Genomic DNA, 24,585 nt, shown 5'->3' on the forward strand with positions numbered 1-24,585 from the left:
CCAGACTGGGGACTGAACCAGAAACCTGGGCATGTGCCCTGACCAGGAATCAAACCAGCAACCATTTGGTACACAAGATAATACTCAACCAACTGAGCCACAGTGGCCAGGGCATTGTACAACTTTTTATTTATTTATTTATAATATATTTTTATTGATTTCAGATAGGAAGGGAGATAGATAGATAGATAGATAGATAGATAGATAGATAGATAGATCAATGATGAGAGAGAATCATTGATTGGCTGCCTCCTGCACACCCCCAACTGGGGATTGAGCCCACAACCTGGGCCTATGCCCTTGACTGGAATTGAACTGGGACTCTTTAGTCCACAGGCCAACACTCTAATCACTGAGCCAAACTGGCTAAGGCCATGGTACAACTTAGAAGAGCATTTTTAAATATATTTCAAAATATAAGCCTTAAACAGTATTTATAAAACAAGTGCAAATCTTTCTATAAGTAGTTCTATATTAGCCATTTTGCCTTGCTTTTGACTTTCTAATTTGGGCTGAGAGTCCAAAATTACATGATTTTGTTTGTAGAACCCTAAATGAATATCTAATTTAACCCTGTGATTTTAGGTAAAGAAAGGGAGGCCCAAATAGGTTAGCCCTTTATGACATCTCAGATCATTCATATCCTTCTATTAAAAAATAATTAAAAAAAATAAAATAAATAAAAAATAATTTTAAAAAATAATAATTCCAGGCCTGTCTGGGTAGCTAAGTTGGTTAGAGTATCGTCTTGACATGATGAGATTTGGGTGTTTTTTGTTTTGTTTTTTTTGTGTGTGAGATTTTGGGTTTGATACCTGGTCAGGGCACATACAAGAATCAACTAATGAATGCATAAATAAGTGGAACAACAAATCAATGTCTCTCTCTCTCTCTCTCTCTCTCTCTCTCTCTCTCTCTCACTCTCAAATAAATAGAAGAAATAAATTAGTTAAAACAATATATAAAATTTCCATGCCTGAGTAGCCTATATAATAAAAGCTTAATATGCAAATTGACCAAATGGTGGAATGACTGTTCGCTATGATGCACACTGACCACCAGGGGGCAGACACTCAACACAGGAGCTGCCCCCAGCTTGCAGGCCCCAGGCCAGCCAAGGCAGGTGCCAGTGGGGGGCCCCTGATTACCCTGCTGGTTGCCCCACAGATCAACCCTGATCATTGGCTAGGCCTAGGGACCCTACCCATGCATGAATTTCATGCACCAGGACTCTAGTATATCATAAAAGACCGAGTGAATTGCTCAAGATTACATGGTTATTGGAGGAGCCTAATTAACTCAGATTCCCTGACTCCTGATTTGTTGTTTTTTCTGCTGTAGGTGACTGCACACTCTCAATTATTGCTTTCTTTCCCTTGATCAAGCTCCACTTTAATAAATAATAATAATTAATATCAGCTAAACTTTTATCAAGTGGTTACTCTTTGGCAGACATTGTCCTGAGCCTTGCATATGCTCATCAAATCCTCTTTGTACCTTAGCAGAGAAAGCTTTGTTCTCACTTTACAGTTGAGTGACTTGTCCCTGGTCTTACAGCTGCTAAGTGGTGGAACCAGAATTTAAACCAGTTAGTCTGATTTTTGATTTTAAGTCAGGTAAGTTAAATAAAATGCAACCTATACTTACTATTGAAAACAGGTGGGGCTTATAGGTTAAAAGTGTTAGCTAAGCCCAGCAGGTGTGGCTCAGTGGTTGAGTGTCAACCCACTAACCAGGAGGTCACAGTTTGATTCCGAGTCAGGACACATGCCTGGGTTGCAGGCTCAATCCCCAGTAGGGGGCATGCAGGATGCAGCTGAATGATGGTTCTCTCTCATCATTGATGTTTCTATCTCTCCCTCTCCCTTTAGCTCTGAAATTAATAATTAAAAAGTATATATATATATATAAAGTGTCAACTAGGATGCAAGTAGGAGGAGATAGGAGAAATGGGAATGGAGAAAACTTGGCTATCTGGAAGAGTAAGACCTCTAGAAATAGTACCAATTCACTTGTTCACTTATTTATTGCACATATATTTATTTATTTTTATATGCTTTTATTAATTTCAGAAAGAAGAAGGGAGAGGGATAGAGAGATAGAAACATCAATGATGAGAGGGAGTCATTGTTTGGCTGCATCCTGCACACCCCACACTGGGGATCGAGCCCGCAACTCGGGCATGTACCCTGATCGGGAATCAAACCATGATCTGGTTCATGGGTTGGCACTTAACCAATGCGCCATACCAGCCAGGCTATTGCACATATACTATTGAATGTCTTCTACCTGCCAGATACTTTCCTGGGCAATGGAGTCAGTCAGAGGAAAAGATCCAGTGGAGATTTTCAGAGGAAAAAATATGATTTCAGTTCCCAGTGACTTTATGGTCTAGGAGGGAAATAGGCAAGACACAGTGAAATGCACTGTGATAAGTGCCATAAAGAATCTCTACTCTGACTGGACAAAAATCGTGCACCTATGGATGCGGACAGTGGGTGGGGAGTGAGGGCGGAGGGTGGGGCGGGAACTGGGAGGAGGGGAGTTATGGGGGGGAAAAAAAGGAACAAATGTAATAATATGAACAATAAAGATTTAATTAAAAAAAAAAAAAAAAAAAAAGAATCTCTACTCTGCCGAAGCCGGTTTGGCTCAGTGGATAGAGCGTCGGCTTGCGGACTGAAGGGTCCCGGGTTCGATTCCGGTCAAGGGCATGTGCCTGGGTTGCGGGCACATCCCCAGTGGGAGATGTGCAGGAGGCAGCTGGTCGATGTTTCTCTCTCATCAATGTTTCTAACTCTCTATCTCTCTCCCTTCCTCTCTGTAAAAAATCAATAAAATATTTAAAAAAAAAAAAAGAATCCCTACTCAAGCCTCAGTGGGAGAAAGAAGAAGCATCTAAATCTCTCTTCTCAAAAAGCTTGAATATTATTTTGGCAACAAACAAGCTAATTGGAAATAGCACCAATTCATACATTCACTTATTTATTGCACTATTTATATTTATTGAATGTCAGACGGCTTCCTCAATAGCAGAGTAAGAGGAAAAGATCCCGTATTTGAAAATCTCACAGTACTTTGTCAAACCAAAACAAAACAAAACCAAAAATTGATATATGCTGCCCTACTAAGCTTTTCAATAACCCCATGTCTTTTCACATGTAATTTCTTCAGTCCTGGATGCCTGATTGTCTTACTGAAAAATGTCGACTTAAACTTTGAAACTTTCTCCTCTGAGAACACTTTGGGTGTACTTACCATTTGGCAGGCATTGTGCAGAGCACATTAAACACATCATCTTAGCAGATTCCTATGGCAAATTAGAAGGTCAGTTTTTATTTCCAGTTGAGAAAAAATATACATTTTTAGGAAGGTTAAGGGACATGCCCAATGTCTGATAGCTAATAAGTAATGGAACCAGAATGAACCCAGTTAGTCTGACTTTTGACTTTCAGTGAGGAGAACAAAGGTAGATGAACAAACTTCAGCCCCTCTTAGAGCTGACAGCTGACAAAGTGTGTAGACCAACTTCCTTGGGAGGATTTCTTGCTCCCTGAATTAACTTCCCACACATCTATCTATATATTTGTCTAATTAGACTATGAATGACAAGACTTTGAATTACTTATTACTATGTTGCTAGCACCTGTCTCAGCACCTTGCACATAATAGATCAGTGGTCTTCCACCTTGGCTGCACATTAGAATCACCTGTGAATCTTTTTAAAATCCTGATTTCTGGGCCTCATCCTCCGGAAATTCTGTTTCTTAAAGATTCCCAGGTGATTCTAATGTGCAGCCAAGGTGGAGAACCACTGTAATAGATGCTTAATAAATACTTGTGAAATGAACAAATGCGTGTCTCCATTCCACTCTGTCTACTGCTGACAAACCTGAGATTGTTGTAGAGTTAGGCCCACACACTGGTAATCTTTGCTTTGTGTACTCATTTTCTGGAACAGTGGAGCTAGGGAAGAGGAAAAAAAATTGTGTCTTTTTACATCCAATTGCCTCTGAGGAGCTGGGAAGAGAGCAATTCACACTTGATTATCTTACATCAGATAAATTAGCAGCACCTGAATTGCTGGGAAGTCAGGAGCTAGAGCTCTCTTCAGCCTCACTAGCCAGCTTTGTCTCAGCTCAGAGGCCATGCTTCCTTCCCTGCCAGTCTTGGCTCTCAGCCTCTCCTTAACTCTGGCCTTGGGCCAGACATTCCAATTTCAAGAACATGCCTTCCTCCAATTTCTGGGTCTAGACAAGGTGCCTTCACCTCAGAAATTCCAACCCGTGCCTTATATCTTGAAGAAAATTTTCCACGATCAAGAGACAGCAGCCACCATTGGGGTCTCACGAGATCTATGCTACGTAAAGGAGCTGGGAGTCCAGGGGAACATACTTCGACTTCTCCCAGATCAAGGTAAGGATATTGGAGTGTTTCCTAGAGGAAAAATCTGGCTTTTTGGGGGGTGGGGTGGGTGGGGGCAGGGGATGGCGTGAAGAAAGGAAAGAAGATGTAACAGTTACTGAGGGGTTCATAGAAAGTTGTGTGCTGGTATTTTATGGACTTTATCTCATTTAATCCCAACAAAAATCCCGAAAGGTAGGTTCAGACAGTAGAACCTGTAACCTATTCAAGATCATACAGCCAATGTGTAAGGAAAGTGAGGATTTAAAATAAGTTTTGTTTTTCTGAATCAACAGCTTTGTGCTGCAGTTTAGGTGGGAGGGGTGAGGGTGCAATTAGGACTCAGTCTTCCACTCTTTAGCCCACAATTTAGACATCTTGGTGTCTTTGGTATGGCAAGCAGGGGACTAAAATGTTGAGCTCAGTTTGCCCATGCGCCTAGCTTCTCTTCTCATACCTCCCACTACTTTTGTTGGATGAAAAAGCTATTTTTGGCCTCTGAATACAGAGCAATAGTATATGCCATTCTCATACTCTGTATAAGGATCTGATTGAGTGCTATTTAATAATTGGCCAACTAACCAACCATCAAAATGACCCAGATCAGCTGTTAAAAGTTTATTATCCTGCCTAGTTCTTGCCCTTCACTCTTCCACCCAATTCTTATTCAAAGTCAGAAATGAGTGTTGTAATCTGCATTTCTATATGGCCTCCCAAGTGGTTCAAAGGCGGCCGTGAGAGGCCTAATAGTTAGTTGTACAGCAACTAAAGATTGAGATTTGAATATTTATTTGTCCACGAAGCTGTGTACCGGGAACAGTGTATGGCCACGACAATACGGAGATTAAAGATAAAATTTGCTCTATTAGCTTATAAAAGGAAGGCAGACAAATGACTTCCATAAATACATTTGTATTAAGTATTACATTAGAGGCTTAGGACCTTGGGGGTGTGGGTTCAGGGAAAATTTCTGAAGGGTTAAGAGGTAAGAGGAGCTTGTTTGAAGGGTTTTTCTTTGAGAGAGCAGAAAACAGTGGAGGTTACTTCCTTCCTCAATGGAAATTAAACTGATTTTTGTGATAATAAATCATATCAAATAATGGTGTGTGTGTGTGTAGTGGGGGGGGGGGGCAACATAATCTCACTATCATCTCCCCCTAACTCTTCCCCTAGAGAAAACCAGCATTAGCAGTTGTATATTCTTCCAGACTTTTCTTTTTTGCATACATAATACTAATAATGGAAACTTGTAATCTAAAAAAAAAAATGGGGTCATACTGTACATTCATTCCTTTGTATTAGGAACATCTCACATAATTCAAAACAAATTGCCAACTTATTTTCATTTTTTAAAAAAAATATATTTTATTGATTTTACAGAGAGGAAGGGAGAGGGATAGAGAGTTAGAAACATCGATGGGAGAGAAACATCGATCAGCTGCCTCCTGCACACCTCCCACTGGGGATGTGCCCGCAACCCAGGTACATGCCCTTGACCTGAATCGAACCTGGGACCTTTCAGTCCGCAGGCCATGCATGCTCTTATCCACTGAGCCAAACCGGTTAGGGCTTTTTTTCATTTTAATGGTTGCATGATATTCCATTGTATAGATATGCGATAATTTAGTAACTGATGCCCTGTTGATGGGCATGGGTGTGTAATAAATCATGTAGTTTTACATCTTTACATCCACTTTTTTGTGTGCATACACTTTTTCTATTATTTCCTTAGGATAAATTCTTAGAAGGGGATTGTTGCATCTAAGAGCAGGCACATTTATACTTACAGTATATAGCAAATGTCCTCCAAAATTTATACCATGAGTGTAAGAGAATTCTCACTTTCTCACAATTATTTTTACATTTTAAAATATTTTTATTAATTTATTATTTTAAAAATTTAAATATTGTTGAAAGTATTATGTATGTCCTCCTCCCCCCCTTTTACCCTCCACCCCTCACTTCCCCACAATTGACAGCAATCCTTTTAAAAATAGGAACTTATTGCCCTGGCCGTATGTCTCAGTTGGTTGGGTGTTGTCCTATGCATGGAAAGGTTGCCAGTTCAATTCCAGGTCACAAGCCCAGGTTGTGGGCTTAATCCCCAGTAGGGGCATGCAGGAGGCAACCAATCGCTGTTTCTCTTACACACACACACACACACACACACACACAAAAACTAAAAAGAAATAAAAATAGGAACTTATTGAAGTGTAACATACATTCAGAAAAGTGCTTATATCATAGAGAACAGCTTACTGACTTTTCACAGAAAACCAGCACCAAGATCAAGAAACAGAATATGACCAGCAACCCCAGAGGATCCTTCATGCTCCCTCTGATTAATCACTACTCCTCTACAGGGGTAACTTCTATTCTGATATCTAACATTACATTTTAGTTTTGTCTTTTTTTGAACTTCATGTAAATGTAAATGTGGAATGTAACCTTTTTTTGTGTCTGGCTTCTTTCACTCAACATTATATTTATGAGATTTATTTGTAGCTCATTCCATTGAGGTATAGTATTTCATTCTAATAACATATGACAATGTACTTATCTATGCTACATTGGATGCCCACTAGGTACACTTTTAGCTTTTAATTTTTGTTAACCTGGGAGCAAAACACAATGTCATTGTTTTAATTTTAATTTTTTAATAAGGTGGAATAATGCCTTTTTAATTAATTAATAACTTCAGAGAGAGGAATGGGGAGACGGGGGCCGGGGGGGGGGGGGGGCGGGGGAGAGATTGGTTGGCTGCCTCCTGCATGCATATAGTAGTTTTGCATTTTCATCTTTTCAAACCTGTCCATTCTGGCTTTTGTCATGTTTTGTCCTCACATGCCTAAGGAATGTGACTTAGTGATATGAATAAAAAGGGAGGACAATATACTAGAATTAGACCCAAAAATAAGGGAGATCAACTGTTCAGAGAGGTTGAGAAGGGTAAGTACTGTGACTACACCCCTGCATCTGACAGTTAACAACCTTTAAGAAAGGTGTTTCAGTGGAGTAGTAGGGGCAAAAGAGTAGGAAAATAGCAGGAGGCTATCCTATCTAATAAAAGGCTAATATGCAAATTATCTCCTTGACCGGGAGTTCAACCAAGAGGTGGGGCCGGACTGCCAACCACCCATGGCCACTCTCCCCAGTCAGCCTGGCCAGATTGGCCCCAATCAGGGAGGGACAGCTGGACCCCACCCATGCACGAATGCATGCACCAGGCCTCTAGTAAGTAATAAGTAGAGATAGCAAATGTAGACTGAGCTTTTAAAAAGATGGTCAATGAGAAGAAAGGGAGAGATGATACATTGGGCTTGAAGAGAAAAGTGGGTAATTTGAAATGCGTTTTATTTATTAATTAATATTTTTTTAAAAATATTTTTATTGATTTCTGAGAGGAAGGGAGAGGAAGAGAGAGATAGAAGCATCAATGATGAGAAAGAATCATGGACTGGCTGCCTCCTGCACATTGGATTGAGCCGCAACCCAGGCATGTGCCCTTGACTGGAATTGAACCTGAGACCCTTCGGTCTGCAGGCTGATGCTCTATCCACTGAACCAAACTGGCTAGGGCTATTTTTTAATTTTTAAAAAATGTTTGTTAGTTCTTAGCCAAGGATATTTTTAAAAGATATATTTTTATTGATATCAGAGAGGAAGGGAGGGGGAGAGAGAGATAGAAACATCAATGATGAGAGAGAACCATTGATCAGCTGCCTCCTGCACACCCCCCACAGGGATCAAGCCCTCAACCCGGGCATGAGCCCTTGACTAGAATGAAACCTGGGACCCTTCAATTCGCAGGCCAACACTATCCACTGAGCCAAACCAGCTAGGGCCAAGGATATTTTTTCCCATTGATTTTCAGAGAGGGAGAGGGAGGAAGGGGGAGAGAGAGAGAGAGAGAGAAACTTTGATGTGAGAGAGATACATCAATTGGTTGCCTTCTGATCACTTCATAAGGTATACAAGTGTCCAATTGCTATGTTGTACACCTGAGACTAATATAATATTGTATGTCAACTATAGTTTAAAAATATATTAAAAAATGAGGAGTGAAATAAATAAATCCTCCTTTTGAGTACAACTGATTATTTCCTGCCCTTACTTTGTATATGTGATATACATTGAACATTTATATCATAGATGGATATAGAAAAACATATTACGGTGACCCTCACATCTTTCTGTTCTTATCTAGGTTTCTTTCTTTACTCCAAGAACCTTCCCCAGGCCTCCCCTTGCCTACAGAAGCTCCTCTACTTCAACCTGTCTGCAGTTAAAGATGAGGAGCGGTTAACGATGGCCCAGCTGGGCCTGGACTTGGGGCCCAACACTTACTATAACCTGGGGCCAGATTTGGAGTTGGTTCTGTCCCTGGTCCAGGAGCCTCATGTGTGGGACCGGTCCATTCCTAAGCCGGGTAAAATGTTTGTATTGCAGTCAGTACCATGGCCTCAAGGTGTCCTCCACTTCAACCTGCTGGACGTGGCTAAGGATTGGAGTAATAACCCTCAGAAGAACTTAGGCTTGTTCCTAGAGATACTGGTCAAAGGACAGAGAGACTCTGGGGTGAATTTTCAGCTTGAGGACACCTGTGCCAGACTGAGATGTTCTCTTCATGCTTCCCTGCTAGTTGTGACCCTCAACCCTAAGCAGTGCCACTCTTCTTCCCGAAAAAGGAGGGCAGCCATCCCTGCCCCTAAAGTTTCTTGCAAGAACCTCTGCCATCGTCACCAGCTATTCATCAACTTCCGGGACCTGGGCTGGCACAAGTGGATCATTGCCCCCAAGGGGTTCATGGCAAATTACTGCCATGGAGATTGTCCTTTCTCATTGACCACTTCCCTCAACGGCTCCAATTACGCGTTCATGCAAGCACTGATGCATGCGGTTGACCCGGCGATTCCCCAGGCTGTCTGTATTCCCACCAAGCTGTCTCCCATTTCCATGCTTTACCAGGACAATGATGACAATGTCATTCTACGACATTACGAAGACATGGTAGTTGATGAATGTGGGTGTGGGTAGGCTGTCCGAAATAGGAATCCAGGGAGTGTTCTTAGGGTAAAGCTTTTAATAAAACTACCTACCTGGTTTATGAGCTCTTGGATATGAAATATCAATATGGTTATAATTTGTCTTCCTGGAAAATCCATCATGACTGATGATGTCCCAAATTACACACACACACACACACACACACACGCACACGCAGCCTTAATGAGTATAGGAATTAAAAACATTTTTTTTTTTGTTAATCCTCACTTAAGGGTATTTTTCCATTTTTTTTTTTTTTTTTAGAGAGAGTAGAGGGGAGGGGAAGAGACACAGAGAGAGAAACATTGGTGTGAGAGAGACACATCGATTGGTTGCCTCCCACACGTGCTGCAACCAGGGCCGGGGATTGAACCTGCAACTGAGGTACATGCCCTTGACTGGAATCAAACCTGGGACCCTTCAGTCTTCAGGCCAATGCTCTATCCACTGAGTCAAACTGGCTAGGGCATAGGAATCTTTTATTTTTATTTATTTTATTTTATTTAAAAATATGGTATGCTTCATGAATTTCTGTGTCATCCTTGAGCATGGGCCATGCTAATCTTTGTATTGTTCCAATTTTAGTATATGTGCTGCCGAACCAAGCACCATAGGAATTTTTTAATTGATATTGTTTTCAGAGAGATACAGAGGAAGGGAGAGAAAGAGAGAGAGAGATTTGTTCCACTTATTTATGCATTCATTGGTTACTTCCTGTATGTGCCCTGACTGGAGATTGAATCAGCAACCTTGGCATATCAGGACAATGCTGTAATCAACTAAGCTACTCAACCAGGGCTATAGGAATTTTTTAAAAATCACCAATATCTACAGTTAATTTAATGGCTGCAAGAGATATAATTATTTAGATGTCTATTTTACTTAAGAAAATGTTTGTCATTAGACATTGTGTTTGCAATTTCCATGGTGGAATAGTGGTAGCATTGTCCATATCTTTGAAAATTTTCAGTTAAAAGTATAACTTGACTCTTCTATAATTAGTATAAAATATATTGATATTAAAACAAGCATGCATATATTATGGGGTAAAATGCAAAATTCACATGGACTTCAAATATAGAACTTTACACATAGTAGGATACTTTGGGTTATATCAGGAAGTAAGAGGTTACTTACCTCTCTTGTTAGGAGAACGAAAGTGGAAAAGTTTGTTACTACCTTAAATCAATCTCACCATTCCCCCTGGATTATTGCTACTACTTTTAGTATGATCTTTTGTTTTTATTTTTGGGTTTTAAAAAATGTAGACTATACCTTGGTCAGGTGGCTCTATTGGTTGGAGTGTTGCTTGTATGCCAAAAGGTTACGGCTTCAATTTCCAGTGAAGGCACATACCCAGCTAGGACGCATAACGGAGGCAACCGGTCAGTGTTTCTTTTTCTTTTTAGGGTGGAATTGCTTTTATTGGGGTGGGAACTGCAGGCCCACCCATGGTCAGGTTAGTGTTCTGTTCCGAGGCACCTGGAAGCCTGGTGACTCCACCTGGCACCTGCCCGGGTTAGTGGAACATGCAAAGCTCAGTCAGGGGGTGGAGACCAGAGGCTGGGTGGAGCAGGAGGGGTGGCCCCCGGCTGGGCTGCCTGAGTCAGTGCAGACAATCCATCCAGCATCCCCGGGCCCAGTGAAGGGCTGCGGCTCCCTGGGAGAGACAGGCAGGCGGGCAGCACCGCAGACAGGACTTTAGAGGCTCAAGGGGCCAAGGGGCCCCCCGGAGAAAAAAGCCTGCTGGAGTCCCAGCCATTCCTAGCCAGGGCCAGCCACCCCAGGCTCACCAGGAGGGCCTGTCTCTCACTCACCCCAGGCCTCGGGGCCTGGTGTGCCAGGGGGACACACAAGGTACTTATTAGGAGCTGAGGCTGAAAGGCAGAAGCCAGAGGCCTGAGGTCTCAGGAGAGTGTTGGGGCTGGAGGCAGGAGACCAGGACAGAGCCAGGCCAGCTGGCTCTACAGACTGGACCGTCATCTTCCCATGCGGAAGGGACCTTTCCTGGTCGATTTTTCTCACATCAATGTTTCTCTCTCCTTTTCTGTCTCTCTCTCTAACATTACTTTTTAAAATGTAGATTATTATAATTTAACTGTATTACATATATATATGTGAAGATGCCTGCATAACCCTCCCAGTCCCTTTCCTCATCCTTCTAGTGAAATCACCATCCTGAATTTGGTATCCATCTTTCCCTTTCATTTCTTTATAATTTTACTACATGTGCTTGCATCCATTAACAGTATAAAGCATTGCTTCACAAATATGTAAACTTTATAGAAAAAATATTGGGGTTTATTTTTCTCTCAGTTTATTATTTCAGAGACTAGAGGCCCGGTGCACAAAAATTTGTGCACTGGTGGGGGAGGGAGGTGGGGGGTGTTCCTCAGCCCTCTCACAGTCTGGGACCCCTCGGGAGATAACCACCTGCTGGCTTAGGCCTGCTCCCCGAGTGGCAGATGGCAGGCCTGATCCCTCAGTGCCTGTCCCACCTCCCTGGGTCACGCACACATCAGGGCCGATCTGGAGGTTGGGGCGCTGCCCCGGGTTGGGTCGCACACAGGATGCCTGGGCGGGCCGGCTGATAGCTGCTGCCCCGCCCAGCCACCCTGGGTCAGGTCCCACACGGAGACCCGCTGCCCTGGGTCACAGATAGCAGGCCTGGATGGCGACAGAGCAGGCGAGATGGCGCTGTCCCGCCCTTCCTGCAGTATGCAAATTAGCTGCCATCTTTGTTGGCGGCTAATTTGCATATCACGCTGATTATCCAATGGGAGGCATAGCGAAGGTATGGTCAATTACCATGTTTGTCTATTATTAGATAGGATTATTACAGGTTGATACATGTACGGATATAATTGATTTTTTTAAAATGCTGAATAGTAACCCACTACAAGCGTATTATACAATTGATTTATTCATTATTCTGTTATTGGACACTGGGGACATTCAAACTGCTAGGGTCATTCCATAAAATGGACACAAAATTTTTTAAAAAAATTATATTTTATTGATTTTTTACAGAGAGGAAGGGAGAGGGATAGAGAGTTAGAAACATCAATGAGAGAGAAACATTGATCAGCTGCCTCCTGCACACTCCCTACTGGGGATGTGCCCCCAACTAAGGTACATTCCCTTGACTGGAATCCAACCTGGGACCCTTCAGTCCGCAGGCCGATGCTCTATCCACTGAGCCAAACCGGTTAGGGCTGGACACAAAACTCTTAACAATCTATTTGTCTAGCTAGGATTTCAGTGTAGGACAGCAGTGTATATGGGCAACTTATAAAGAGAATGAAGAGGCTATAGAGATTAGAGTGCAATCCTTATATATATATATAATATTTTGATTTCAGAGAGGAAGAGAGAGAGATAAAAACATCAATGATGAGAGAATCATTGATTGGCTGCTTCCTGCATGCTCCCTACTGGGGGTTGAGCCCGAAATCCAGGCATGTGCCCTGATGGGAAATCAAACTGTGACCTCCTGATTCATAGGTCAGTGCTCAATCACTGAGCCATGCCGGCCGAGGAGTTCTGAGTTTTCTAAAACAGAATAGAAGATGGATCAAACATTCAATAGGAATTCTAGTAGACACAAATTTAAATTATATACTATCTCCACTATTGCCTATGTGCCCCATATGACTGTGTTTTACTGTATTAGTTTCCTATAGCTGCTGTAACAAATTTCCATGAACTTGGGCAGCATTGCTTCACAAGGCTCTAGGGAACAATCCATTTCCTTGATTTTTCCAGCTTCTAGATGCTGTCCTTGTTCCTTGAATCATGGTCCCCTTCCAGCCAGTAATTACATCATTCACATCTCTGCTTCCATCTTCACATGTCCTTCTCTTTTGCCTCCCTCTTTTAAGGGCCTATGTGATTGGACTGGGACTACCCAGACAATCCCAGATTATCTTCCTACCTCCAGATCCTTACTTTAATTAACTCTTCAAAGTTACTTTTGCCTTTATACTTACAGGTTCCAGGGATTAGGAGGTGAACATCTGTGTGTCTGTGTGTGGAGGGGATGGGGAGTCATTATTCTACCTATCATGAAACCCTTGGCTTCTAAATGACCTTCATGTATGATGTGGCACTTCTGCTCCTTCTTCAACTCTCACCTGCCACTTGAAGCAACTGCTTCATCTTGTGGAAGCTCTAGCTTGACTTTCATAGTTCAGGAAAGTCTTATATTTAGGGCTCGGGTGTTGTCTCCATAGGATTTGAGATTCAAAGTTCAGGGGCTGTAGATTTGAGAACCTAAAGGGAGCTTTAGGTCTCGAGAGGGACCCCAATTCTGGGAGTGTATGCTAAAATTCAGAGAGCTTGACCCAGGTTTTGGACAACAGGGGACAATGGCAATAGGGAATCAATATAGTATTCACTTTTTATTTTTTTTAATTATATATTTTCTTGATTTCAGAAAGGAAGGGAGTTGAAGAGAGAGATAGAAACATCAATGATGAGATAATCATTGATTGGCTGCCTCCTGCACGCCCCCCACTGGGGATTGTGCCCACAACCTGGGCATGTGCCCTTGATCAGAATCAAACCTGGGATCCTTCAGTCCGCAGGCTGACACTCTAGCCCAGGGGTCCTCAAACTACGGCCCACGGGCCACATGCAAATACAAATATTGTATTTGTTCCCGTTTTGTTTTTTACTTCAAAATAAGGTATGTGCAGTGTGCATAGGAATTTATTCATAGTTTTTTTTTTAAACTATAGTCCAGCCCTCCAACGGTCTGAGGGACAGTGAACTGGCCCACTGTTTAAAAAGTTTGCGGTTCCCTGCCTAGCCATTGAGCCAAACCAGCTAGGGCAGTATTCACTTTTTAGGGGAGGATAAAAAAACGTAAGTGGACTTGGCCTTACATTTAGCTCTGGTTTCAAGAAGGAAGAGAGATCACTTAAGACTTGTCACCTAATTACCTGAGTCAGAAGTCAAAGTCCTTCTGATTTTGCATCTGTCAGTACCCCTCCCCTTTCCAACAAGATCTGGGGCAAAGAGCAAAGTAAGAGGAAGTTATAAATAAATTCTCTCTTCTAGTTGTTCTTTCTCTGTTCTCTCCAAGAAAGAATGATGTGTCAGTCTTGCCTTAACCTTAATTTAAAGGAAAGGGGAAGTTTAAAAAATTCATATAATATTAGGGAAGAACTTTGTAATTCAGATATCCTAAGGGATTTACTCTACAGCATTTATCATTTGCACCAAAAGCTTTCTTGTCAACCCATTGATGCTAACCTCACACCAAATTCTCTCTTAATCTGCTACCTGTTTGTACAGTCTAGACACCCAGTAAGTGCCTGAGACTCAGGAATGCGTCATTCTCTGCTCAATCAGGTGACAGCAGTCACTCCTGAAGAAACAATCTTAAGGCATGTTGTTGACAGGAGCAATCAGCACAATATATAGCTCCAGGGGAGAAAATCAGTGGCACACAGCGCCATGGCTTCTGACGCAGGTAAAATGGATCGAGGTCCTGTAAGCTTCATAGTCTTGAAAAGTGTAGAAACTCTGTGTGTGTATGTGTGTGTCTTACTTGTGTTCTTGGGTATTTTCCAACTTTCCTATTTATTACTACATTAATGCTATTTTTAAAAATATATAATTTCACTTTATTTGAAAATTGTCTGCCTCCCTGTAGACATTATTTTTTTAAAGGAGATTAATCTGCTGAATGGTGACTGGCTGTGCTTGGTTAAATAAGATTTGTTATAATTATTAATACTAACTATTGACATCCACAAATAATTTTAAACAAATGACATTAAATCAATGCTTGTTTCACTACAATAAAAAATTAAATATACAACTGTTAAATAATAATTTAAAATAACAACCGAAGTGATACCACAAGGGCATGCTAATTATTTAAGGTTTAGTTAGTTAACTTTAGAAAAATTCGTGGGAGAGGTAGAACACTTCAGGCTGTAGAAGGAAATAATTTTCAGATGAGGTGGAATTTGAGTTTGGATTCTAAAGAGGTAGAATTTAGGTTGGCAAAGGGAAGGCATTTCCAGGTTGATTGACACAAAGATTTTGAGAGAATTGACAAAGATTGTGTTTTGAATATACTGAGTGCACTGGTGAGGCTAGAGAAGAGTTTGCGGAAATAATCTATAGTGAAATTAGAAGGCAAATTTGAAGTGCTATTATAGAGAGGGCTTTGAATCCCAGGCTAAAAAAATTGAGGTCGACCTTTTGGTAAAAGAAAATCTCTGGAGAACTTGCGAACAGCATAGACATGATTGAAATAAAGCTTCAAACACTTCCACCTGGCATTTGATGTCTTCTGGACTGGAAGCAGAAAAGACTGGAAACAAGGAGACCAGTAAGAAGACTGTTGTAGGAGTGCGGGCATGATGTGATTGGAAATAATACAGATATCAGTCATGGGGAAATTTTGCCACCCTGGAGATCTTCTATGCGGCAGGGTTTTGCTATCAATGCCTCAGTAACCACTGGCAATAACAGAACAAAGCTGGAAGGTCATTTATTTAAACAGAAACCAAAAGACAGGAACAAACACAAAGAAAGCAATAATCATAGAGAATAAAGTTGGAAAAGGGGGGAAAAGAATGGGAACATGGTAAAAGAGGAACAGAACAATAAGGTTAACTATAGTCCTCCAGCTCTTAATACCCACTTATTCTTGGTTGAATTAAATGCACAATATGACAGTATTATTCTTTTTAAATTTTTAAATTAGTTTTGAGAGAGAGAGAGAAGAAGGGAGAGAGAGAGAGAGATTGGTTCTCTTTCACTAGTTCAATAATATTTTTCTACATGCTCTTTGACAATGCTGCCTTTTTTTTTTTTTTAAACTCATCACTTATGCAGATGTCTTTTCTCCTTTCTCTTGAATTGTGGTTTAAAAAATATATATGTACATTAAGCCAATGGTGTTCCAGCTTCTCTCCACACTACCAATGACTCTTTCTGTAAGTTATAACCTTAATTGAGATAATCATAACTTAAAACATAAAGCTTTACGAAATAATACAGACTCCCTGTACATTTTGCTTAGTTTCCACCAATACTTACATTCTGCAAAACTGTAGAATAATAAATATCACAACCAGGATGTTAACATTGACACAATCCATCAATTTTATTCAGATTTCCCCAGTTTCACTTGTACTCATTTGTGTGTGTGTTTAGCTTCATGCAATTTTGTCACCTGTATAGGTTTGTGGATCTGCCACCACAGTCAGATTTAAACAGTTCCCACAGTACAGATCTGTTTTATTGCCCTTTTATAGCCAAACACTCCTTCCCGCTTCACCCCTGTTCCTAATCCTTGATAACTATTTATCTGCCCTTCTAAAATTTTGTCATTTTAAAGTGCAACTAAAGCCCAGCCATTATGGCTCAGTGATTGAGCATTGGCCTGTAAACTGGGAATTCACGATTCATATCCTGGCCCGTGCACATGCCTGGGTTTCAGGCTTGTTCTCCAGTGTGGGACTTGCTGGAGGCAACTGATCAATGATTCTCTCTCATCATTGATGTTTCTTTTATTTAGATTTAAATTCTTTATTGCTTAAAGTACTACATGAGTCTCCTTCCCCCCTGCATGGACCTCCCCCAGCTGCTCCCACCCCCCAGCACATGCCCTAACCCCGCTACTGTCTGTGTCCATTGGTTATGCTCATATTCGTGCATTTGGTTGATCTCTTACTCCCACCCCCCTGCTTTGCCTCATAGGTTGGACAGTCTGTTTGATGCTTCTATATCATTGATGTTTCTATCTCTCTCCCTCTCCCTTCCTCTCTGAAATCAATAAAAATATACTTTAAAAGTGCAACTCAATTTATATATATTACTTGACATACTCATCTCTTGGTCAACAGGTTCTTCAGCTGGTGATCCCACCCTGAGGTAAGAATAATACTGTCAGCCCTGGCCCAGTAGCTGTTAGTTAGAGCATCACCCCAATATGCCAAGGGTATGGGTTTGCTCCCCAGTCAGGGCACATACAAGGATCAGTCAGTTAATGCATAAATAAGTGGAACAACAAATCTCTCTCTCTCTCTCTCTCTCTCTCTCTCTCTCTCTCTCTCTCTCTCTCTCTCTCCCTTCTTCTCTCTCTCTCTCAAAACTAATTTAAAAATTTAAAAAGAATAATACTGTCATATTGTGCATTTAATTCAACCAAGAATAAGTGGGTATTAAGAGCTGGAGGACTATAGTTAACCTTATTGTTCCGTTCCTCTTTTACCATGTTCCCATTCTTTTCCCCTCCTTTTCCAACTTTATTCTCTATGATTATTGCTTTCTTTGTGTTTGTTCCTGTCTTTTGGTTTCTGTTTAAATAAATGACCTTCCAGCTTTGTTCTGTTATTGCCTTACTAATGCTCTTTTCTCTTTAGATCATATGTTTTTATAGCCATTAGTGAAAGGTCCAAGGAATGGATTTGTCACTTTCATTTCAATTCCTGTTTTATATTATATGCCCATTTTCCAGACATATCATTATAACAGGGGACTTTTGGTCAAGGAATTTGTTATCTTATGATGGTGGAAGGACTTACTTATGTAATAAATGAATGTGATACTTTAGGGGTGAATGAGAAATATTAGAGTGTAACAAGGTTATTGGAAAGGAGGGTCCTCAGCACAATCCTGAGTTTCCTAAGTCACAGCTTGGACACACAGAGATGCCATTGACAACAAGTTGAATTTCTTTCTTATGAGGTATTAGTGTATAGAATTTAACATGGAGGAATCCTGAGGCCAAATTACTCTCCTCTTAGGTTTGGCAATAGAATTTTATTCTTGACTAGAGGCCTGGTGCATGAAATTTGTGCACAGGAGGGGGGGGGCGTCCCTCAGCCCGGCTTGTACCCTCTCTAATCCGGGACCCCTTGGGGGATGTCCGACTACCGGTTTAGGCCCGATCTCTATGGATTACTGGTGGTTACTAAAAATTCTTTGTTAATTCCAATGGGTTAACAAAAATAGACACAAAAATTCTCCAACTACCCATCCCTAAGACAAAATTGCATAAACCAATTCCTATGGGGCCTAAACCAGCAGGCAGACATCCCTCTCACAATCCGGGACTGCTGGCTCCTAACCGCTCACCTGCCTGCCAGCCTGATCCCCCTAACTGCTCTCCCCTGCTGGCCTGATCCCACTAATTGCTCTCCCCTGCCAGCCTGATCCCCCTAACTGCCCTCCCCCACTGGCCTGATCCCCCTAACTGCTTTCCCTGCCAGCCTGATCATTCCTAACTGCCTCTGCCTTGGCCCTGCCACCATGGCTTTGTCCAGAAGGACATCTGGTCTAATTAGCATATTACCCTTTTATTAGTAAAGATTTGAAGCTTCTACGCCTGAGAAAATCTAGTTGGAGTTCATTGAGGAATAGTAAATATTGACAATTGGAACATGGTACCTCTAAGAGTGAGACAGAAAGATTAGGATATACAGAGAAAAAGGACACATTTATACCTGAATTTAAGACTAATAAGCAATGGTATAGAGGGAGTGGTAACCAAATAACAAGAGTTGGGAAAAAATATCTTTACTGTGCTTGTGACAGAAGCTCTGATAATTCAAGCGGAACTCCCCAAATAACTTTTAGACATAGAGAAAAAAAAGTGTCCTGAGGTTCATGTGTTAGATTTGCCTTATAGAAAAAGGGAGCATTAAATGATTTTTAAATTTCCTCTAAAAATTGCATGACAATATTTTAGGAGAAGAATCGAACCCTGGGACTTTGAAGCAATCTTTGACCCCAGAGAACTCCGTAAAGAGGCCTGTCTGCTCTATGAAATCAAGTGGGGCACATGCCACAAGATCTGGCGACACACAGGCAAAAACACCACCAGGCACGTTGAAGTCAATTTTATAGAAAAAATTACTTCAGAAAGACAATTTTGCTCATCCACCAGCTGCTCCATCATCTGGTTCTTATCCTGGAGTCCCTGCTGGGAATGCTCCAAGGCTATTACAGAATTTTTGCGTCAACGACCTGGTGTGACTTTAGTTATTTATGTGGCACGGCTTTATCACCACATGGATGAACAAAACCGACAAGGACTCAGGGACCTCATTAAGAGTGGTGTGACTGTCCAGATCATGACAACCCCAGGTAAAAACAATAAACCAAGAACTTAAGTGTTTATGAGAGACTGTGGTGGCAGCCAGGAGATTGATTATCCCAGAGTAGAAGTCTCAGAAGTAAAAGTTTAAAATAATGTAGAAAGCACCAGGTCTGAAATTCATAGCAGGGAAAGTATCAAAAGAATACAACTTTATTTTCTACTTTGCCATTATGGCCTCTCAGCCATCTTTGAATGAACTGTTTTGTTCTTTTCAGGGATTCAGGGAGAGTCTAGTCCACCTGAAGTAGCAAATGGGCCAGAGGGCTTTAGATATGTTATATATACTAGGGGTCCAGTGCACGAATTTGTGCACCTTGAAAGGAACTGTGGGCCGCGAGGCTGCAGTAGGCACAGAGGTGGGTCTCGGCCCATCCTCTGCGCCCCTGCCTGGCTCCTTCTGCCGTGGCCCCTGGTCCCATGTCTGCCAGCAGCTCCGCTCCCTCTGTCCTCGCTCCCATGCACTGATGGTGCCTCCCTATGGCGTGGAACAATTGGGGCTGGTGCCAGCAGCAGGTGCGAGTGGTGGCTGCCGCCCGGATTGCCCCTCAGGAGATGGGGAAGGTGGAGAAGCCTTCTGGGGTGATCACAGCTGGCAGCCACCCCTTGCACCCACTGATGGCACCAAGCAATTGGGACCAGCGCCGGGCACCAACAGCGGCTCTGGAGCCAGCAGCAGGTGTGAGCGGGGCTGGCACTGGCAGCAGGTGCAAGCACTGGGTGGGACTACAGCTCATGGGAGCAAAGAATTTTTAGTAACCACCAGAGGCTTGCCCTGATGACAACGACTGGCACCCCACCTTGGTCTGGTGCCCCTGCTCACCTGCTCCACCATACCGCCGTGGCCGACACCTGCCATGTTCCACGCACACCCTCTGGTGGTCAGCGCACGTCATAGTAACCTATTGTTCAGTTGTTCCACTGTTAGGTCTATTTGCATATTAGCCTTTTATTATATAGGATATATAGTGACCCCCCTCCCCCATGTATTCACACTTAATAGCTGCTCAATTGATGTTTCTTTTCTTTTTATTCCAAAAGCACTGTTTTTATTTATATAGAACCCTAACCACTTCAGTGACAGGAGGAGTGGGAGAGGTTCCTTTTTCAATCCAAGGGCCTCCATACTGTTCATCTGTTGTTACCAAACACACAGGCAAGTGGTGTAATGGATTTGGTAAACTGACTACAATGTTTAGTCTCTCTCTGCGAGAGCAACAAGATGAGCGTCAATGTCTGCTTCTGTAAGAATCCTGAATTTAGGATTTTCAACTGTAACTGCTCCAACTTCTATTTCTGACGTTTTGAAATCAATTGATAGAACAGTAGGCAGGCAGGTAATCGCAGTTTCCACTGTCTGTGCAAATGTCCAATCAAATTTCTTCTTCACTTTTTTTTCAAGAAAGCTGGTTGACTCAGTTTGTTTAACGCCTGCTGCAGTGGCTTTAAACCCACAGTAGTAACCTGCCGGGTCACACTTGTACACCTGAGGGCCTTGTTCTTCATCTATACCAATTAAAATCATACAACAAACAAGGGGCCTCATTTCAGCATTCTGTGTGTAGACCTGAGAAATATCAGCAATTCTTTTACACAGCATGTCCCCAGGAATCTCAATAGCCATACTTGTATTTCTAATTAGCTGCCTCATAGCGTGCCCTCTGTACCTGGGATCTGCTGTCAGCTGTCATTCCTGTCATCATACAGCCAATGTTTTCAGTTATCTTGAATAAGTGAGTCACTGTGCTGGAATCCAATAATTTGTCAGGTACTTTTTTCTGTGTGACAGTTACTGCACGGTCTTTCCCTCTGACAGCTACTGATGTAAGGCCACCCTGATTAATAGCCTTAAAAACATATTCTACTTGGTAAAGCCGGCCCTTGGGTGAAAAAATGGTAATATGGCAGTCAAAACCAGCGCTGGAACCACGGGACATGTTGATGCAGCCACTACTTCAAAACGGTCTCCTCAGTTGATGTTTCTTTCTTTTCAGATTTAACCCATTGGAATTAATAATTATTGAAAGTGTGTATACATGTTTGGGAGACACCCAGTATTTAAGTTCAGCTTTCTTTAAGTAACTTTTTTTGGTATTTGTTGAATGATTTGTGTTTCCTTAGAGTATGATTACTGCTGGAGGAATTTTGTCAACTACCCACCTGGGAAAGACACTCACTGCCCAGTATATCCCCCTCTGTGGATGAAGCTATATGCACTGGAACTCCACTGCATAATTTTAGTAAGTTATTTTAAGAGCCAAAGATTCTTATGCAAAAAAAAAAAAATAGCATCCTCCTTCAAACTTCTTTCTGGATAATTTTGACATGTACTCTCCTCATCATTTGTCATTTATATTAGTTATTTAACTTCTTGACCTATTTTAAGAAAATGTAAGACAATCTCTTTGTGGAAAATAAGTAGGAAAGGGACATGGATGAACTGGTCTAAGATATATGTGGACTCCCTATTAAGTAGATACTATTGTTACTACAACACATACTGGCTTTACAGAATTGCAGATATTCTCCTTTACCATATTGGTGTGTATCATTCTATTGAAGAAATGTGTTCCATTTGTACTCTCTTGAGAGTAGTTCAATGGTCTTTTAACTGGTGTTATAAAATGTTTGTGGTAATAGTAGAATTAAGAAAAATATTAGCTTAGCATTTTATTTTATTTTATTTTATTTATTTTATTTCAGAGTCTCCCTCCCTGTTTAATGATTTCAAGAAGATGTCAGAAACAGCTTACATGGTACAGGCTTAATCTTCAAAACTGCCATTACCAACAGATTCCACACCATATCCTTTTAGCTACAGCGTGGATATAACTTCCTGTGACTTGGAGATGAATACAATGATTCTTTGCAGGAATGATGATTCACTAATGATTGAATGTCATTAGTTAGAATCTAGAAATTTTTTTGTTTCTGTTACTATAAATTTACGAACTATAAATTATCTGAAAAATAAAGGACTATCCCATTTACAATAGCATAAAAATACATAGGAATAAATTTAACTAAGGAGGTAAAGACTGAAAACTATAAGATATTGATGAAAGAAATTGAAGAAGACACAAATAAACGGAAGGATATCCCATGTTCATGGATTCAAATAACTAATATTATAAAAACATCCATACTCCCGAAAACCATCTATAGATTCAATGCAACTCTATCAAGATTCCAATAGAATTTTTCACATAAAAAAATACAATTCTAAAATTCATATGGAACCATAAAAGACCTGAGTAGCCAAAGCAGTCCTGAAAAAGAAGAACAAAGCTGGAGGCATTACAAGTCCTGATTTCAAACTATATTACATATCTATCGTAATCAAAAGAATATGGTATTGGCACAAAAACATAGACCAGTGGAACAGAATAGAGAGCCCAGAAATAGACACATATATATGTGGTTAATTAACATTTGTCAAGGAAATCAGGAACACAATGGGGAAAAGGTAGTTCCTTTAGTAAATGATACTCACATACAAAAGAATGAAATGGGACTTCTATATTACACCCCTCATAGACATGATTTTAAAATGGTTTAAAGACTTAAATGTAAGGCTTGAAACCATAAAACTCCTAGATGAAAACATGGGGAAAATCCCCTTGACCTTAGTCTTGCAATAATTTTATGGATATTATACCAAAAGTGAAAGCAACAAAAGCAAAAATAAACAAGTGGGACTATAGCAAACTAAAAAGCTTCTGCACAGAAAAAGAAACAGTCAACAAAATGAAAAGGCAACCTACGAAATGAGAGAAAATATTTGTAAACCATATGTCTGAAACAGGGCAAATATCTAAAATATGTAATGAACTCATACCACTCAGGATCATGGATTGTGTTTTCTACTACTGTTTCGCAAATCACCCCAACATTTTGTGGACTAAAACAACAATATTGATTATGTCACAGTTTATCTGGGTCAGGAATTCAGGAGCAACTTTGTGTGCAAACTATCAGCAAGGGCTGCAGTCCTCTCAAGGCTTGACTGAAGCTCCAGAAGGTGCTTCGCAGATGGCACATCACGTGGCCGGCAAGTGGGGGGAGGTCTCAATGTCTTGCCACGTAGTACTCTCCCGGGGGCTGCTGAATGTTTTCATGGCTTTGCAACTAGTTTCCCATGGAGCAAATGGTCTAAGAGAAAGAAAGGTGCAAACTTGCCATGTCTTTAATGACTAGGTTTTGGAATTACACATTATTTATTCTGCCGTATTCTATTGGTCACACCCCATCCAGCCATGACACCATGTGGGAGGGGACTACACAAGGACTTGGATCCCAGAAGATGGCAATCGTTGGAGGCCATCTTGGGTTTAACATGTAGGAGCTTCCACTGTGTTTTTCAGGAAAAATAATGATATGAAGCCAATTTCTAAGAAGACGCTAAAGGGAAACAAAGAACAAAGTAGCTTCTATTTTTATTTGTTTCTGGATCAGAGCATCATAAGATTTAATTGATGATTTATTATTCAGAATTTACAGGATGATTTATTGTTGTAATTGAGTAGCTACACACACACACACACACACACACACACACACAGGTTATTATTTTGCTTACACTGCAGTATAATGCAAGTTGGGTGGGAATGTCATTGAGGGACTCCAATTCTTTTCATCTGATGACTCCATCTTTCCTATGCAAATGGTCTAAGAGAAAGCAAGGTGCAAACTTGCCATGTCTTTAATAACTAGGTTTTGGAATTACACATTATTTATTCTGCCATATTCTATTGGTCACACCCCATCCAGCCATGATTCCATGTGGGAAGGGACTACACAAGGACTTGGATCCCAGGAGATGGCAATCATTGGAGGCCATCTTGGAGTCCTCTACTGAATCCTCTACATTTCATTTATCCAGCACACAGAGGAGAGGGAGAGAGAGAGAGAGAGAGAGAGAGAGAGAGAGAGAGAGAGGAGAATGAGGAGGAAGTGGAGGAGGAGAAGAGGAAGAAGAAGAAGAGAGGAGAAGGGAGGGAAAGAGAGAGAAG

General features: G+C 41.2%; 2 protein-coding genes, 1 non-coding gene and 1 pseudogene across 3 annotated transcripts; 2 read left to right on the forward strand and 2 right to left on the reverse strand.

The window, feature by feature from the left end:
• Positions 1–4,148: 4,148 nt before the first annotated feature.
• Positions 4,149–9,441, forward strand: GDF3 (growth differentiation factor 3). Its single transcript, XM_059680921.1, has 2 exons — positions 4,149–4,416; positions 8,612–9,441. Exons 1-2 carry the CDS (start codon positions 4,149–4,151, stop codon positions 9,439–9,441), a joined length of 1,098 nt encoding a protein of 365 aa, XP_059536904.1.
• Positions 9,442–9,955: 514 nt separating this feature from the next.
• LOC132228889 (U6 spliceosomal RNA) lies at positions 9,956–10,059 on the reverse strand. The gene has a single exon (XR_009451498.1). It is a non-coding gene; the product is annotated as a U6 spliceosomal RNA (small nuclear RNA).
• A 4,736-nt stretch (positions 10,060–14,795) lies between these two features.
• APOBEC1 (apolipoprotein B mRNA editing enzyme catalytic subunit 1) lies at positions 14,796–23,309 on the forward strand. Its single transcript, XM_059682138.1, has 5 exons — positions 14,796–14,926; positions 17,319–17,346; positions 19,166–19,563; positions 21,695–21,813; positions 22,277–23,309. The coding sequence occupies exons 1-5, from the start codon at positions 14,911–14,913 to the stop codon at positions 22,403–22,405; spliced, it is 690 nt and encodes a 229-aa protein (XP_059538121.1). The 5' UTR covers positions 14,796–14,910; the 3' UTR covers positions 22,406–23,309.
• On the reverse strand, positions 20,607–21,557 carry LOC132227244 (proteasome subunit alpha type-6-like; annotated as a pseudogene).
• Positions 23,310–24,585: the final 1,276 nt, after the last annotated feature.

Source organism: Myotis daubentonii, chromosome 2 (assembly GCF_963259705.1).
Source record: "Myotis daubentonii chromosome 2, mMyoDau2.1, whole genome shotgun sequence".
In the NCBI taxonomy this organism is placed as follows: Eukaryota; Metazoa; Chordata; class Mammalia; order Chiroptera; family Vespertilionidae; genus Myotis; species Myotis daubentonii.